The sequence below is a fragment of the Botrytis porri genome, assembly GCF_014898465.1.
Source record: "Botrytis porri strain MUCL 3234 chromosome Unknown BPOR_012, whole genome shotgun sequence".
In the NCBI taxonomy this organism is placed as follows: domain Eukaryota; kingdom Fungi; phylum Ascomycota; class Leotiomycetes; order Helotiales; family Sclerotiniaceae; genus Botrytis; species Botrytis porri.
In genome coordinates, this window is record NW_024066086.1 from 1,032,984 (window position 1) to 1,050,334 (window position 17,351).

Below are 17,351 nucleotides of genomic sequence, written 5' to 3' on the forward strand. Positions count from 1 at the left end.
TTCTAAAGTTTTTTCGCAACCCCAAACCATACATAGTAAACTCAGAATCATTAATCCTCACTATTTTTGTACGAATTTCGCGAGATAATATATACAACACTACAAATCTCAATGATTCACGACCCTGAAAATTCGGCAGATGGAGTGGATTTTCGCTAAGTAATAAGGGGCATTGCTGGGTAAAAGTTACGAGTTGGAGATGCTGATTTATATAATTATATCGTAAAACACTACTTCTGATCGAAGAATAACGTGGTAAAAAGTGCTCTGTGCCTTACATTCGGTTGTCAAAACTTCAAGCGAGTATGTGAATCTGTTGCGACCGCGATCGGATGTGTCAGTTATACCCCCTTTTGACTTCGACATTGAAGCAAATTTCAGTCATCACACGAAAATCATCACCCAGAAAAACCCAATAAACAGTTCCGCAACCAATAAAAATATATTCATGAATCATAAACTGTTCTCTCTCCCTAGACACAGTGATATCTTCTATCTATCCCCCAAATATCATCCTCTCATCTAGACCGCCTCATCCGCTGCCACACTCTCATACGCTCCACCATCATCTCCGCCCCTCCTCATCTCCATTCTTGAAGGCGTGTCATACATTTTCGTATAATTAACTACCTGACCCCCCAACATCGCCGCACCATTTTCTCTCTTTCCAAAAACCGGCGCCGGATCACACCAGAAATCTTTACAATTTCCGATGCAACCACGGGAGAAAGGATTTTGAGGTGCCCGGCGTCGGTTTTTGCTTCCTTCGTAGCCATGGAAGGCAGTTTCAACAAATGTGTCCACACCGAGGATTTTCTTCCACTGTGCGAAACAGCCGGCTTTGTGAGCGTGATGATGGCCGTGGCCACCTGGTGCGTGGGTTGGTGGTAAAGCGGGATCGGGACCAAGTCCAGCATTTCCGACTTGACCGCCTGATCTTGATGTAGCGCCAGTGGTGAGAGCATTGGTAATGGCCTGGGAAGTTTTGCCTCCAGCGTGTGTACCGCGCATATTTTCCCAAGTGGTCATGGCTCTTGAGATCTGGATCAGTTGGACGAATAGTAACATAGTAACCCATGTCAGTTGCAAGATTGCCCACAATACCAACACTAGAGTGTAAGAATCCGAGTTAACAATTCCACATAGTGTAGGTGAAAGAAAGTTGCACTCCTGCTCGCCCTTTCCAACGAAACCTTCAAAGTCTTACTCTCAATTAGTATTGATTTCATGCAAAAATTCGGATGACACTTACATCCGATAGCAACTCTAACTAAGAAGATAATTCCGAGTTCCAAGCACACAAGATAGAGGAAGAAATGTCTATGATTATTGACACCGACACAATTGTTGATCCAAGGACAATGACTAGGTCACTATATTAGTAATCCTTTTCAAGACCAAGATGTAAAAAATGAGCTTACTGATCATGCTTCGCTACGCATCGGTTGCACCTCTTACAATGCTTGCTTCTAAGGGGTTGGCGAACCATGCAATGAACACAAAAATTTTGCTCATCAAACTTCCACACACTCAATAATTCATCAATTACAGCCTTTTGCTGGGTCAAACCGCCCAGCTTTGGAACATGACCTGGCTCGTAGACCATTGAACAAAAGTAGAAGTATCCAGTTAGACTGTAAAAGGCGAAAAATAAGAGATTAGAGAGCGGATAAGTGCCATAGGTAGCTAACATTGTCAGTATAGATTCTCATAATAAAAGTGTTTCTTGATTACAAACCTGGTAACAAAGTTGTCATCCATCTAACACCGACCCAAAATAAGGTAGCAGAAAAGATTCCTGCAAGCCAAGGCTAAAATTACATAATCATCAGTGTTGCTCTTGAAAGTAATGTAGAAAGTCTTTTTTGACATACCGTTTTATGTAAATGCTTCATATCTGAAGGCGCATACTCTAATACCTGCTGAGCCAACCATTGCAACGAATACCCAAAGAACAATGCCATAGGCACACCAATAAATATCACCATTTGACTGCTGATCATGATCATCGTCCAAAGAATCAGGAATGGCCATAAGAAGAAGAACTTGTTCATGAATGCGCGTTTGTCTTTTAGCAGCCATGATGACATGGGAAAGCTGATAAGAACCGGTTTAGCATCCTCATCGTAGCCACATTCTGTAAGAGCCTTGTGCCAAATTCTCTCCGTCTTCATCTCTTGAGCTGTGATCGCTGGGGTTTTGCCGGTCGAGGTTTCGGCAAATCTATCCGCTCCGTATTCAATTAATTTTTGTATGCATCCCTGAGATCCCTTTACCAATGCCCAATGTAGTGCAGTGAATCCAGTTTCATCCGTGGCATGAACATCAGCACCCCATCTCAAGAACAAATCTACGCAACTCGGTAATCCCTTGTATGCCGCCCACATTAAACAAGTATGTCGCTGGCCATCGAGCACGTCAACATTAATGTTTTGATGTAGAAGAAGAACGAGTAGGAATATATTCCCCTCGAATGTAGCCAGATGGAGAATATTGTATCCTTGGACATCCGTGATTAGAGGATCAGCGCCATTTTCCAGTAATAGGTGAACGATATAATAGTGGCATCTCTGAGCAGCCCACATTGCCGGTGTAGCTACAGACTCTCCTCCTTTCTTGTTCACATCTGCGCCGGCTTTCAAGAGAAATTGGCACATGGCATACTGGTTGTTAATAGCCGCCCACTGTGTGAATACATTAGTTAGGGAAATCTTGCACAATGGGAATCGAGTCGCACATGTAAAGGTGTTATGCCCTCGCCGTCACTATAGGTAGCATCAAATGTGCCATCATCGAATAGCTTTTCTACCGCTTGAGTGTCTCCTATCCGAGCAAGCTGCATTATATCCGCTGCGGGCTGTTCTGGAGGTGTCATATCCCCAAGCTCTACATGATTATCATCACTGAGAGTAGGCGCCACGACATTTGACTTCCCACTTGGCATTATTGGAGCATTTTTCTTCGAAGAGTCCGTCCCAGAGGAGGATTTCGAGTCTCCGAGGGCCATCTCGGGACCAAGGAAACTGGATTGAGAGTGTTCGAGGTGTCGAGGGAATGAAATGGATTACGGTATGTGGGATATCAATCGTGAACGTTATGACAACACATACATAATAATAGAGTAAAGCAAAGAAGTCAGTAAGAAAGGAAAAAACCAGTGAATGAAGAATTTTATAATTGGAAGAGCTGACTAGTTGTATTCTCCGTGGCTTTCAATTGAGATTATATTCCTTTCCTGCTTATTACATGGACTGGTAGTCTTTCCTTTTCCTTCCCCAACTAGTAGAGTGCATACAAGGCTGAGTATCTGTTGGTACTTTATTTTAGTATCTGGCTTGCCTTGTTGTGGAAGCGGTGACAGGGGTAAAGTCAATTTTCTATAGCACAGCTCAGCATGTGGAACCCCCTAAATTACATGCACATACGACGTATCCGTCACCACAAAATAAATTTCCATAGCCTTGCGAAAGAACAACACCACCATAAGGAAAAGACCACTCGCAATATCATCCCATCACAAACGGGGAGACTTTTTTCTACATGTACTTCTAGTGGGTGGTACTTGATGAAAGTCGTCGATCCTCAAGTTTCTGAATAACAAGGCCCTTTTCTCTTTGGTCATGTCTTCTTCACAGGATTGGATTTATACTCTGATGAACCCCTCGCCATTGGGTTTGATCATTGCAATTATCCTAGTCCTTTCGATACCGATATTCCTCCACTCTGTAGTCTTTCGCGCAACTGGTTTCACATCTTTGCCCTCTATTGTGTTGATTGGACCAAGCGGCGCAGGAAAAACGGCACTTCTTACTCTTGTAAGTAATTCAACAGAAGAGGCCTTTGTCGCATGAGGTGAGTAGCCATCACAAACACTAATAATAATCAATCATAGTTCGAACGAGAGAACAAGCCTGCAACTACTCATACTTCCCAAACTATTTCATCCGCCGAATGCTCTCTACCGGTTGATACAGTAGCTGCCTCGAATAAATATCGTTCAGTGAATGATCCTACCAATCAAGTTCATAAGAAATTCCTCCTACTTGATACTCCTGGGCATGGAAAACTGCGACACCATGCATTCGAACAGCTCTCAACTGCTCAAAACCTTCGAGGTGTAATATATCAAGTCGATGCTACTACATTGGGAGCTGGAGATGAGGGTCTAAGAGAGGCTGCCGATTATCTACACGATCTACTCCTCCTCATGCAAAAGCTCATGGATGGAAAAACTACCACAAAGGCACCCCAAGAACTACCGTTACTCATTGCTGCCAACAAGATGGATCTATTCACTGCTCTTCCAGCCGCATTAGTCAAAAGTAGTCTGGAAAGAGAAATTACCAAAGTTAGAGTCTCGCGATCAAAAGGTCTACTTGATTCGGGGATGTCTACAGAGGAGGACGAAGATAAAGATGAATGGCTAGGAGAAATGGGTTCTACCGACTTCAAATTTTCACAAATGGAAGAGTTCAACATCTCTGTTGAAGTAGCTGGTGGTAATGTAGTTGGATCTGATGGTGGATCAGTTGATGCTTGGTGGAAGTGGGTTGCCAACAGATTATAAGCGAATGAAGCTTTTTTCGCATTCCACATTCTAGGATTCATCTAACACCCCTCATGAACCTTATTTTCACGAGTTCTTTCTTGTGAATAGCTCATCCCATTAATCAGGATAATAAACCTTCATTTTATAAGTAACGTAACTTATGGTGAACCGGGTCATATGGGGAACCGGGTCATATGGGGAACCGGGTCACAAAATTCAATTCTCTCTATGTAATCTTATTCTATAAACTACACATTCATTCAATTCCAATTCTAAATTATTTAAACTATTCTTTAGCTTTTCTTCTTTAATCTTTTCTTTTAATTTTTCAATTGAATATTTACATGGTTATCCTTATAGCTTTTTCTTCTTAGATTTTTCCTTTACTTTATATACTATTTTTAATACTTTCTTATTATTAAAGATAAATTGACCTTGTAATTTAACTCTTTTATTTTTAATTCTCTTCTTTCAAGTTTCAATTACTTTCTGAGTATTAGCGAATTGTTTTTGAAATAGGGCTATCTTAGCATTTTGAGATTCTATAAGCTTAATTATTCTTTTAGCATATTAATAAATTAGTAATATAAAAGAATTATTATTTACTAAAGCTTTATTAAAGGTCTAATTTATTTGTCTTAATTCTGTCCTATTTGAAAAAAAGCTTTTAAATATAGATAAATCTAGATCTTAATTAGAGGTTCTTATTTATAAAGTGAAAGGTTATTAGAAAAAGTTAAATAATAATAAATCAAATACTTTTTGTAGGACAAAAAATATTAAACCAGCTTCTCTTTAATTAGCTTTAATATTAAAAGAATTTAATACCTTTTTTCTAATATTTTGAAAGAATTTTATTTATTTAGCTTTTTAGATTTGCTTTATATTAGCTCGAGAATATCAATCGACCTTTAAAATATAATATCGTTTTATTAGTCTATTGTTACGGAGGTACCCGCACCGCAACATGGATTATAAGATAAACCTAAGGCCTTGGTGTTGGAACCTACGAAAACAGCACTGTAGGGACAGTTGGATTAAAGGGTAACGAAAGATAGCGGTAACCGAATCAATAAGCAATGATTAAAAGATAGGTACCTATCTTTTGTTGGCACCTATCCTACAGTAGGCACAGGAGGGATAGCGGTTACAGGTTATCTAGTAAGCACAGGTTAGATAAGCAGTAGTATCATATAGGTCACGGGGCAAGTGTCACGTGATGGATAGACAGGATAGGCAAGCTATCCAGGCTATCCGTGGATAGACAGGATAGACAGTCTACCCAAGCTATCCAGACGAGAACGAAGGTCTATATAAGGGAATGGGTTTCATTACAATGTAGAGCTTCGTGCTCAAGATCAATCATTAGTTTCATACTATAGTTACGAGAATTGCAACCAGTTACAACCTTATTGAATTCCTACTTGAAGTCTAGTCTAAACCACCTCGAGAGATCTCTAGACACTTCCACGTGACCCTAGAGGCAGCTCCCGTAACATCTATATACTATAATATTAAGTGATTAAAGTAAATGAGAGTAATAAGGAGATAATATAAGTAAATTAATATTCTTCTTTATATAGAAAGCAATAAAGCTACCTATAATATAACTTAAATAATTATTTATAATTAAAAGTCGAAATTAATCACCTAATACTTTCTTAAATTCTAATTCGAAAACCCTTTTTAGTTATTTTAATTTATAATTATTTAAGATTTATTTATTCGTACTAGTAAAGAACTATTAGCTTTAAGGTATATTCTTTAAAATCTATACAAAATTTATATTTTGAGTCTTAAAAATGATCATAAATGATAAAGCCTTTCCAGCTATATTAACATATTTAAATACAATTATTCATTCTTATTTACTAATTGTAACTTTTCAATTCGATTTTTGAATAAAATCGATTATAATATATATACTTTGAGTACTTCTAACTTTAAATCCGGTTTCATTTATATTATGTATATTATCTAATTCATACTTTTGTTTAATGAGATATATACAAAATATATCAAACCAAGCCTGAATATTCTCTAATATTGCTTTTTTAACCTAATTAAACTTTAATTAATGTAAATAGTATATTTTAAATTCTAAATATCGTTTTTGGAATTTATAGATTTATTTGTAGTCTATAAATGGAATTTCTATTAAAATAGAAATTCGAAATAATACAATCTGAATATATCAAAAATGAATTTCGTCGATCATTTCTTTCATTAATATAAATATAATAGGGAATCTAATAATAATAAATTATAAAATCCATTATACAAAAGTATTTTCTTTTATATTTGAAAGAATTTGAGTTATTTTATGAGATTAAGTACATAATTTTCTTTTAATAATTCTAACTATAAGAATTGACTTAGGAACTTTAAAATACTCTACAATCTTTTTAATTAATTTAAATTCCTTTAATTGAAGTATAATAATAATATTCTATATTTTCTTTTTAATTTGAAAAAGTGTAAAAGGTAATTTGATATATATAGCAAAATTTGTTGGGGTTTGAAGTCAATGATAGGCTAAATGTGACCCGGTTTTCCATATAACCTGGTTCACCATAAGTTATGTTATTTTAATGTTATTCTAATCAATTTGGGATGTCTTGACTACTTTATTATGAGGGGCTTAGCTAAGCTCTAGCTGTTATGATCACATTACGAGTACATGATTCACTATTAAAGCTAGCAGTTCGCATTCTTTGTAACGTCATTGCACTTTACAATTAATTTTAATTAATCTCAATTGAATCAATTCAGCTCATATATCTGCAATGGAATACTGTCCCTTCCATACAATTTTTCTCATTCACTGTATTCATTTCCACCCAATGAATACTTGTTCTGACCATTCACCTGATGGTCGTACTTGAGAACCAGCATCAAACTATAAATTGTCAAGACTGGCTCGAATTAACAAAACACACTTGGGGGCTTTTGATCAACCACAATTTACAAACATGTCTTCAATACTCCAATTCCCTCCAAGCTATGTTTTTAAATTTCTTCTCAGTGATAAAGAAAGCAGAGAACTAGAAGACGGATTGGATGGATTTGGCGCTTTGCGATATACTATTCAAGAAGCCGAAGTGGGACTTACGAGAATTCCTACGAAGACGAGAGTGGAATTTGAGTTGAGGAAATTGAAATTCAAGACGCTTGATGTCACGAATTCTGGGAATGAGATAGCAAAGATAGGGGGAGTGGATTCTGGGGTGAAGGAGGAGATGGGGAGGAAGAGAAAAGCTGGAGGGGGGAAGAAGGAGCGGAGAAGTATTTTGAATGGTGATGGGCATGAGGTTATTGAACTTAGTTCTGATGAGGATAAAACTGAATTCGAGGAAGAGGAAGAGAGGAGAGGGGAAATGGCTAGGAAAAAGTTGAAGTCAGCTGATGGGACGAGTTCTCCTGCTCCTATTGGAAGCAGTTATGGTGGAAACATTGTCAAATTTGAAGACATCGGCAAAGTTCCAGATGATGTCAATGGTCAAAACACTTTCAGGGTTCTGAAAATTGACTGGTATTTCGATTCAATCAGAGAAGGGATATTGCTTCCCATAGACAAATATCTAATATACGAAGGACGACGAGTAACGGAGCCACCAAAATTTCTCCCTTCGAACCTCCTAACTCGCGCAGCAACTGATTCAGGGGGCTCTCCTAACCGTGGATACAGTCCGCATTATCGACAGCAACAATCAAGCAAACCACTTACCCGACCCACCCTCCTGGCTCAAACCACCTCCGAACACGACGATCCTTCACACTTCCCCCCATTACCAGAATACCTCAAAACAATCTACTCCTGTGAAAGACCAACCCCATTAACCTCTCCCAACGATCCCTTCATCTACCAACTCAAAACCATCAAGCTAAAACGTCTTCTCGACGGCGACCCCATCGGTGTTCGCGCCTACAGCACTTCTATCGCCTCCATAGCAGCCTACCCCTATCCTCTCCGCTCCCCCAACGAAGTCATCCGTCTCCCAGGATGCGATCAAAAAATCGCCAATCTCCTCCACCAATTCCTCAACACAGGAACCATCGACGAAGTCCTCGACTTCGAACACAATCCCCGCATGCAAGTCCTAAAAGCCTTCTACAACATCTGGGGTGTAGCCGATATTACCGCGCGCGAATTTCACGATCAGAGAAACTGGAAAGATCTCGACGATATCGTGGTCGAAGGCTGGAATGATCTCAAACCGGTGCAGAAAATCGGAGTCAAATATTACGAGGAGTTTAATTCCACGATCCCCCGCTCCGAAGTCGAAGCCATCGGCTCTATCATTCTTTCCGAGGCGCGGCAAATCGATCCAGGGTTTCAGATGGTGATCGTAGGGGGATATCGGAGGGGAAAACCAGAAAGCGGAGATGTGGATATTATGCTTACGCATCCGGATGAGAAGCGCACCTTAGGGTTCCTCCCAGAATTAACGTGGAGATTGGAGGAGAAGGGATGGATTACGAATGTGCTACTTGAATCGATGAAGAATAGTGAGAGAGGACAGTGGGCTGTAGATCTGAGCTGGAAAAAAGATAAAGCGGGAACGGGCTTTGATAGTTTGGATAAGGCGTTGGTGGTTTGGCAGGATATTAATTTTCTGGTTGAGGAAGAGGAAAAGGGAGAGGGGAAAGAGAGGAAGAAACCCAAAAATCCAAATCCCCATCGCAGAGTAGATATTATTATTACGCCGTGGAAAACGGCGGGCGCGGCGATTATTGGATGGTCTGGGGGAACAACGTTTCAGAGGGATTTGAGAAAGTATTGTAAGAAGAAGAAGAATTGGAGATTTGATAGTAGTGGGATTCGGGAGCGGGGGACGGGGGAATGGGTGGATTTGGAAGGGGGTGTGGAGGTGAAGGGGTCAGCTAGAAAAGATACGGAGAGGGTTGATATGGAAGGGAGAATGGAAAAAAGTATGATTGAAATATTGAGGAAGAAGGAAATGGCCGTTTTCAAAGGCATAGGGCTAGAATGGAGAGAGCCATGGGAAAGATGTACTGGGTAGCAAGGGGACACTCTCGAGGATGAATTTGTGACAATAATTGAAAGTTACAAATAGGTTATCATTATTAATATCATCGTCTAAATAAAAATATTTTTCTGCCATTGAGAAAGTAGCTAAATCACACTTGCATCTTTAATACTATGAATGACTTAACACCGGGAGAACTACACATCATCGGTTGTGAGAATTACGCAATCAAGCGCACCGGCCCCTTTTCTATAGATGGGGAATCTTTACATGTATGTGGCTCCACATCTATATAGCTATTAATACCATGAAGAGGCGAGTGACCGGAATTGCAAATATAGATCAAAAAAAGTGACCCATCGAAACGGCATTTGTTTCTTCTAGTAATGGACCCTAAAGTGAAATATTGAAAGCATTGTGGGATCTTGATAGCTGTTTAGCCGCAGTTGTTCGAATTAGAATACTGAATTGACAGAAATCATTTAAATCTACTGGTCATAAAGTCTTGATTGAAGTGTTGAGGACGCTGTAGAAGATTCAGTATTTTCATTTGTTGATCCAAGATTGAAAAAGGTACAATGCTAGCGCAAATGGTATTTCTGAATGGTCTCAGTTTGCCTAGCTAAACAACAACTCCCGTAAATTATTTAGAGTTTTTAACGTTCTTTCCGTCTCTCTCAAACATTTCGAAGTCATATTACGCAAGTCTAACAAGAATTAGTCGGCAAAGAACGTGGTAGATGACAATCTAAACCAACCTTTCAATCAAATGCAAACCAGAAGCAGTTTCAACCACATGACTAACTTCTCCTGGCTTTAAGGCGAAAGCTGCTTCTTCAAACTCTTTCTGCATATCTCCCCGTCCAAAGAAACCGAGATCCCCCATCTTACGGGCAGAACTGCAATCGGATTCGCTAACGGCAAGATCACCCAATGAAGTTGTTCCAGAACGGATATGAGCTTCATGTTGGAGAATAATGCTCATCGCCTCTTCTTTCGTACGTGTGATTTCCGCCTATATTATTATTAGTCATATTCCCTTGCGCACAATGAGCCATTGAGGTCTCTCGATTGTTGATTGTGATTTCAAATTTTTGTTATGGAGAAAACAAACCTCGCGCCAACTGCTCGGCCTTCTGCTGCCCTTGTGCTTCACCAGTAAATGACTGGCTCTAATCTTTCCCGATTGATCTTCCTGGCCATTGGCATTATCTCCAATCTCCGAGGCGCTGTAATGCTCGGCCATATATGCCTTCAGCTTTTCGGTATCAGTGTTTGCTGGAGGCTCCCAGCTTGATATTGTCTGCGCTTCGTTGAAATAGTAGGGAATGTTCTTGGATTTTGAAGTGCGAACTTCCCATCCTGCTGGTAGACCTGCATCCGTCTATGCGGAGAGGTTAGTAAAGCTTGAACGATATTTACATTACGAATCCATGGAGTTCAGCCATTGAAGATATAGTAAGCATTCAAAGTGCAAAGGGAAAACGTTACCATTGTGTGACTGGTTTTTTATAATTGAATGTGCTACAAATGATTCGAGTTTGTGATGGATATGATTGATGAGTCTTTTGATATAGATTTCTGTGACTGTACGCTTCTTATTTATTTTTGATTGTATTTTTCCAAAGGAAGAGGCGTGAAAGGAGATGATGCATTTAACTGGAAGGTACAGTATCTTGGTCACAGGGCGAACCCAATTAAGTTTAGTGGCAGGCGGGGTTTCCTTTCTCTTAGTAAACCTGCCCACCAAGCAACAACCTCGCAACCAGACTCCAGAGCACTGAGACTAACCAACTCGAACCATGCCAATCATGCCAGCTTAATAATAATAAGAATCTTTCTTTCACTTGCAAGGGTTAACAAAAGAGTTCTAGTTCTACCCAAAAATATCCACATCGAAATCCATTCAAGCCACAATCCATCATCATTCATCGACATTTCTCAATATAATACAACATCAGAGAAGAATATTGTTATTCTTTCTTCTTCCACGTTTAAAATATCGACTTCAACTGGCTCTAGGTGCTGAATAACGACATTGATCCACGAGGATCATTACGGTTTATCTATTGCGACAAAATCAATCCTAGAACACATCTATCAAAGAAATATCATCATGGCATCTCCATCATCCAGTGCCGGCGAAGAGCCCAAGAAGAATGAGGAACAAATCACTTTCAGATTCTGTAGTGAATGGTAAGTTTCTATCGCCCCTTCAAAGGTTTCCTCGCATCTGCTAACCATTATCTAGCTCAAATATGTTGTATCCAAAGGAGGACCCCGATACCCACCGCCTACAATTCGCATGCCGTACTTGTCAATACTCAGAGGAGGCTGTATCCTCTTGTGTCTTCAGAAACGTTCTTAACAATGCCGTCGGTGAGACTGCAGGTGTCACTCAGGATGTTGGATCTGATCCCACTGTGGGTTTACCTTTATGCCTTTTATGCGGCCATCTGGTCATTTGTGTTAGAAGAGTGTCGAGTAGGTTAGGTGTGGAGAAGCTTTGAGAGGGGAAGAATTTATGAGTGGACTTATGCGGAAGTTCTAGTAGCTGTTGTGGTCTATTTGAAACCCTCCGCTGACATGTCAATTTTCTTTGGTTCTAGCTTCCACGATCCAACAAGACTTGCCCTGCTTGCAGGAACGAAGATGCTGTATTTTTCCAGTCTCAACAGAGATCTGCGGAAACAGGAATGGTAAGCTTCCGAATTTGCGAATACTTCCAGGCTTTACTAACGGGGGATCCTAGAAACTCTTCTACGTATGCTGCGGGTGCGGTCATATTTTCCAATGATACCCCAGGTTTCGAATTTTTAGAGAAGGCGTTGTTCTTTGGGGAAACAGGCATATGGAGTCTATCACATGGATTGGGGATATATAAAAATACATTATCAAATTTCTAGGGCATGTCACTATGGGGGGAGAAGATAATTTTTCATTGTCCAAAAATTCCTTGAAAACGCCGGATTTGCTATGCTACATCGATCTTTTTTTATACAGTGACATCTACAGATGCATAGGTGCTAGTGATAGAATTTTTGACCACTTCATCTTTCTCAATTCTGTGCCAACAACACCTGTAAAATGTTAACCAAGGAAACATTTTGAGAATAGTCGACACTACTAACCGTTTAATCTTGTTCCAATGGGTTCTCCAGCTTTGTTAATTAAAACACAAGCATTATCATCGAATTTGACGACACTTCCGTCTGGTCTCTGTAGCTTTTTGACTGTCCTAACCACAACTGCGTGTCTAATATCTCCTCTTCTGACCTTGTTCGCTGCGGATGTAGAAACACTTGCACCGGGACCGGACTCTGAGAAATTACGTTGCTTTTGTACGACGACGATAATGCGATCTCCTAATTTGCATTGTTAGAATTGGAATCGACGAGACGAGGTTGTGGGGGGGCGTTGTGGAGGGAGGGGGTGATGTAGAGAGGGTCCGAACCAATTTTTGCATGTCTCTTCATTTTCAAGACCTTGGCGCATTCTACCACGGCGGCGCCAGAGTTGTCGATGCAATTAAGCATCGTCTATATGGTGATAATTAGCACAATAGCAAGTGATGAGCGCAAAAGCAGAAAGATCAATAAAAGTATTTTAAATGCGCCGAGCACAATAGAAGGAAAGTAATTGAGTATATATCAATGAGGATATTTTATGTACACGCAAGAGAACAGTCCATACCTTTAGTTGAATCATCTTATGAACAATACGTGGTGGAGGGGTTCACTTTCGTATTGCTGAGATTGTCTATACATCTCCCTCTCTCCGTATTGTATGGCTATCTCACTATTGTCATTGTCAAATTGTTAGGACACTAGTCTACTTTTGGTATAGGCGATGTTTACCCACGCCTCAATATTCCAAGTTCTATTTCCAGCCTCTTTTATCTATTGTCCTATCTTGTTGAAAATGGCTATTAATAGGGGTGAAAAAATATACTTCATCTTCTGTTGAAGGTCATCATGTATCTCAAGGAAACAATTATTCACTCCTTTCCTGCTTACTTACTTTCGTCCCTCCTTTTCTTCCCGTTTGAAGCATTTCGGCGTTCTCGTTCCCCATTTCTCAATTCCGCATAACGTTACTTTCGGATTTCAGCACATAAGTATCTGCTTCTCTTTTATTTTAGTCGGCCAGGAAAAATAGCCAGGGAGGACGTCCATTTGGAAGAAGTGAAGGTATTTGGGTCACAAAAATCAGCTCCGACACGTTTCTCGTAGGCGACGGGCCACTTGAACCATTCATTCAATCTGATATTCCAATTTATTGCAAGCCGTACATCCATACACACTCACTTGGATATACAATTCATTCGAATCCTTTCCGCATCCTTCTCACAACACTATCCAGTTCTTTTCTTCGGCATAACGACTGGCTTTGTTTGTAGCCCTAACTTCTGTACAATCGCATACTTACACATCACTTGAATCGTCACAATGCCTCCAAAATCAAACGCAGCGAAGAAGGAACGCCTTACTTTGGCTCAATTATGGTCATACGACGATATATTGACAGATGCGCTTGTTGACCAGGTATGTCTTATATAATAGTCTCAACTATAACTTCTCCTAATACAGGCCGACAGGTTTACTATTGGACCAATATTCGCAAAAATCGCATCGCATACCATTCATCTCGTGGAATTAGAGAGGAAGATGTGACCAAAATTCTCCAAAATTCAGTCATTATTGAGAAGAACACGGCAAAAGCAGAGGCACAACTCTTGGCTCTTCCAGGTCTCAAGAAATTTCACCAAAGTCTCAATTCGGAAAAAGAAAAGGAGGACTTTAGGCGTCATCTCAAAAAATACATCAACATTTATCTACCAGATTGTCCATTCGAAGTTTCGAGCACGAATCGTTATACTGTTGTGACACATGAAGCGGCAGTTGTTGCGCGAAGGGAAATTCGAAAGGGAGAGGTAGTCAAATATCTTTCCGGAATTCAAGTTGTTATGACTCCTGAGGAGGAAGAGCATATTAACCTCCTGCGCAGAGATTTTAGCATCGTCATGTCAAGTCGCAACAAATCTGCATCACTATTTCTCGGACCAGCTCGATTCGCAAATCACGATTGTGGCGCAAATGCTCGTTTGATGACCAGTGGAACTGCCGGAATGGAGATTATTGCAGTTAGGGACATTGAGATTGGGGAGGAGATTACAGTCACCTATGGCGAGAGTTATTTCGGCGAGGATAATTGCGAATGTCTATGTAAGACTTGTGAAGATAACCGCGTAAATGGATGGGCCCAAGACGATGATGAAAATAATGAGTCTATTCCCAAATTATCAATTGAACAGGAACCATCACCCCCCGAGGTACCCGGTTACAGTCTTCGACGTAGACGACGACCCACTTCTACGGTATCTGAATCGCGTTCCGAATCGATGACACCTGATGTCAATTTACGACCACAAGTACGAAAAATGCCACCAAAGTTGGGTAGATCAGCTTCGTCGGCTCAAAATGGACGCTCTCCTGCTCTGGATTCTCCACATTTAGTCTCAAATCAGCCTGTATCTAAAGTAGACCAAGTTGATAAAGACAATCTACCATCACCAACAGGATCATCGAAGCGAAAAAGAATACCTAGCGAGGAAGATTGTTCACCGAGTACTCCGAAAAGAAGACGACCATCTCAAAAGATTGAGCGTTCTCCATTAGGAGCTCTAGATGGAGTGAACGGAAGCGAGATGCCTAGCTCCCCGGAATCAGGCATACTACAACAAACCCTTCTGGTCGAATGGGACCAACCGGTAACTCCAGGGATGCCTTCACCAGTAATAGACCCTGGAAGATCTCGGCCATTGAGATCAAGCACACTTAAGCGAAAGAGAGACTCTGTGGAACCAACAATTTCGCCTTCCGACACGACAAAGCGATTGAAGAGCCAGTTTTCTGTGAAAGTTGAAGAGTTCACACCTACATCATTCTATGGAAACAATAACAGTACCACCTTACCAAGCTCTGCTTCGGAATCCCGGAGAGCAAGTTTCACATCCTCTCCTTCAGGTGAGGGAACAGGAGAAACAGATGCAACATCAGTCGATGAAGAAGAGACGATCGTGGTGCTGAATGAGAAGTTTGTTCCCATCGATTCTAAACCTAAGCGACAGGGTTATGTGAAGAGGGGAAATCATGGTGGTCGAAGAAGAGGACCGTTGTGGGAGAAGGAAAAGCGAGAAAGGGCGGGCCAAACAATAGTCATCACGCCATCAGAGATTCAGAATGCGAAGAAGGCTCCATCAGAAGCTGTTCTCGTCAGTCCAAATACTAGCAAATCACACCCAGCTTTACAAGACGATGCAGATTCATCCGCACTTTCCGATCTTGGATCCGACATGGAAATAGACGACTCGACAATGACGATCTCGAAGAAACTTCCGCAGCCCAAAATTCGACGCCGCCGCAAAGGAGTAGTTTTACCATCAACTAATGATAAGGATCACGCGCCAAATGTGCGAATTCCTGGTGACTACGTATTGACTCATGCACTTCTCGCCGAACCAGCATCAGCATGGATCAATTGCAAGATCTGTGAAGAACCTTTTGTCCAAAAAGATGCTTATTTTACGAGATCATCTTGTCCAAGATGCGAACGCCATAGTAAGCTGTATGGATACATGTGGCCAAAAACGGATAAAGAGGGCAAACATGATGAGGAAGAAAGAGTACTAGATCATCGTACCGTTCATCGCTTTATCAAATCTTCTGAAGAAAAAGACATCAGAAGGAAGAGTGGACGCGGAAGTACCGGGAGTAGAGAAGTTTCAAAAGAAGCCAGTGTGACTCCGGTCACATCTGTCAAGAGTAATGGGGTAAAGAAATCATCCAAGGCAGGTGGTCTATTGAGAGTGTATGGGAGGAAGAACGAACGAAATAGGAGAGATAGATTCACTTTGTAATATATTTGAAGGAGGGATAGAAAAAAAGGGTTATATTATGATAGACGACGATGGAAAAAGGGATGGTCGTGAGGTTTGACACGCACACTTCTTTCTTGTATTTTATATTGAAGTTAAAGATTTGCGGTATGGGGTTCTAAAACTACTGTGGATGGTAGTTGTGGCATGGTGTCTGGCGATTGGGATTTGGTTTGTCAACGGAAATTACTTACGGAATATCAATGGACAATGAGGAATGGCTTGTATTATAGCGATGGGTGGAGCGATGAAATTCGTGTATTATAAAGCAGAGAAGGATTCATATATCCTCTAGAGTATCGTGTTGCATTGCGTGCTGGATACATGGAAATGAATGCAGTTTTCTGAGATCCTGTCATGTCATCTTTTTACCTCTTGTTTAAGGTTCTTGATTTTGTGTTTCGTTTTTCACGTCTTATATTTTGCACGGTATTAGAACCTCGATTTTGTACCCGATGGCACGAAAGCAAAGTCGTGCTCCATCCATCTGATTTTTGTCTTCGTCACCTCGTGTAGACTTGGACATTCGGCGGGTTTACCTAGGGTATTTTGGGGAGTGTTCTGACGAGTGTTTTCATGGATATTTATCTCTATATACTATCGAGCAGGATCAATGTCCTACCCATTGTTGATGAAAATTCTGAACTGTTTTTATACTTGCGAATAACCTCGCCTTTTGAATACTTATTGCAGAATGATCGCATGATGTATATTTTCGGATGCTGTAGAGTCTAAATATTGGGAGGATTTTTCGGGTCACTGCGAGGATTCTGCTATGTGCTGTGTGTTATGCGTGAACAGAGTAGGACGGAGGATGCAGGGTGTAAGATTGCTATCCTGGGTAGGAAATTAGTATCCGTTCCTGCTCGGCTTT

The 17,351-nt window shown here is 40.6% G+C and overlaps 7 protein-coding genes across 7 annotated transcripts; 4 read left to right on the top strand and 3 right to left on the bottom strand.

Annotated features, from left to right (window-relative positions):
* Nucleotides 1-522: 522 nt before the first annotated feature.
* Nucleotides 523-3,007, bottom strand: EAF01_008841 (uncharacterized protein; the record flags this gene model as incomplete). Its single annotated transcript, XM_038917097.1, has 6 exons — nucleotides 523-1,202; nucleotides 1,253-1,365; nucleotides 1,422-1,686; nucleotides 1,739-1,811; nucleotides 1,875-2,684; nucleotides 2,738-3,007. The coding sequence occupies 6 exons, from the start codon at nucleotides 3,005-3,007 to the stop codon at nucleotides 523-525; spliced, it is 2,211 nt and encodes a 736-aa protein (XP_038767491.1).
* A 613-nt stretch (nucleotides 3,008-3,620) lies between these two features.
* On the top strand, nucleotides 3,621-4,567 carry EAF01_008842 (uncharacterized protein; the record flags this gene model as incomplete). The annotated part of the gene is made up of 2 exons (XM_038917098.1): nucleotides 3,621-3,815; nucleotides 3,893-4,567. The coding sequence occupies 2 exons, from the start codon at nucleotides 3,621-3,623 to the stop codon at nucleotides 4,565-4,567; spliced, it is 870 nt and encodes a 289-aa protein (XP_038767492.1).
* A 2,954-nt stretch (nucleotides 4,568-7,521) lies between these two features.
* EAF01_008843 (uncharacterized protein) lies at nucleotides 7,522-9,573 on the top strand (the record flags this gene model as incomplete). The annotated part of the gene is made up of 1 exon (XM_038917099.1): nucleotides 7,522-9,573. One exon carries the CDS (start codon nucleotides 7,522-7,524, stop codon nucleotides 9,571-9,573), a length of 2,052 nt encoding a protein of 683 aa, XP_038767493.1.
* A 664-nt stretch (nucleotides 9,574-10,237) lies between these two features.
* EAF01_008844 (uncharacterized protein) lies at nucleotides 10,238-11,034 on the bottom strand (the record flags this gene model as incomplete). The annotated part of the gene is made up of 4 exons (XM_038917100.1): nucleotides 10,238-10,247; nucleotides 10,299-10,555; nucleotides 10,655-10,924; nucleotides 11,032-11,034. 4 exons carry the CDS (start codon nucleotides 11,032-11,034, stop codon nucleotides 10,238-10,240), a joined length of 540 nt encoding a protein of 179 aa, XP_038767494.1.
* Nucleotides 11,035-11,656: 622 nt separating this feature from the next.
* Nucleotides 11,657-12,337, top strand: EAF01_008845 (uncharacterized protein; the record flags this gene model as incomplete). The annotated part of the gene is made up of 4 exons (XM_038917101.1): nucleotides 11,657-11,736; nucleotides 11,792-11,963; nucleotides 12,150-12,239; nucleotides 12,293-12,337. The coding sequence occupies 4 exons, from the start codon at nucleotides 11,657-11,659 to the stop codon at nucleotides 12,335-12,337; spliced, it is 387 nt and encodes a 128-aa protein (XP_038767495.1).
* A 212-nt stretch (nucleotides 12,338-12,549) lies between these two features.
* On the bottom strand, nucleotides 12,550-13,248 carry EAF01_008846 (uncharacterized protein; the record flags this gene model as incomplete). The annotated part of the gene is made up of 4 exons (XM_038917102.1): nucleotides 12,550-12,620; nucleotides 12,672-12,905; nucleotides 12,995-13,079; nucleotides 13,234-13,248. 4 exons carry the CDS (start codon nucleotides 13,246-13,248, stop codon nucleotides 12,550-12,552), a joined length of 405 nt encoding a protein of 134 aa, XP_038767496.1.
* A 740-nt stretch (nucleotides 13,249-13,988) lies between these two features.
* Nucleotides 13,989-16,459, top strand: EAF01_008847 (uncharacterized protein; the record flags this gene model as incomplete). Its single annotated transcript, XM_038917103.1, has 2 exons — nucleotides 13,989-14,084; nucleotides 14,138-16,459. 2 exons carry the CDS (start codon nucleotides 13,989-13,991, stop codon nucleotides 16,457-16,459), a joined length of 2,418 nt encoding a protein of 805 aa, XP_038767497.1.
* Nucleotides 16,460-17,351: the final 892 nt, after the last annotated feature.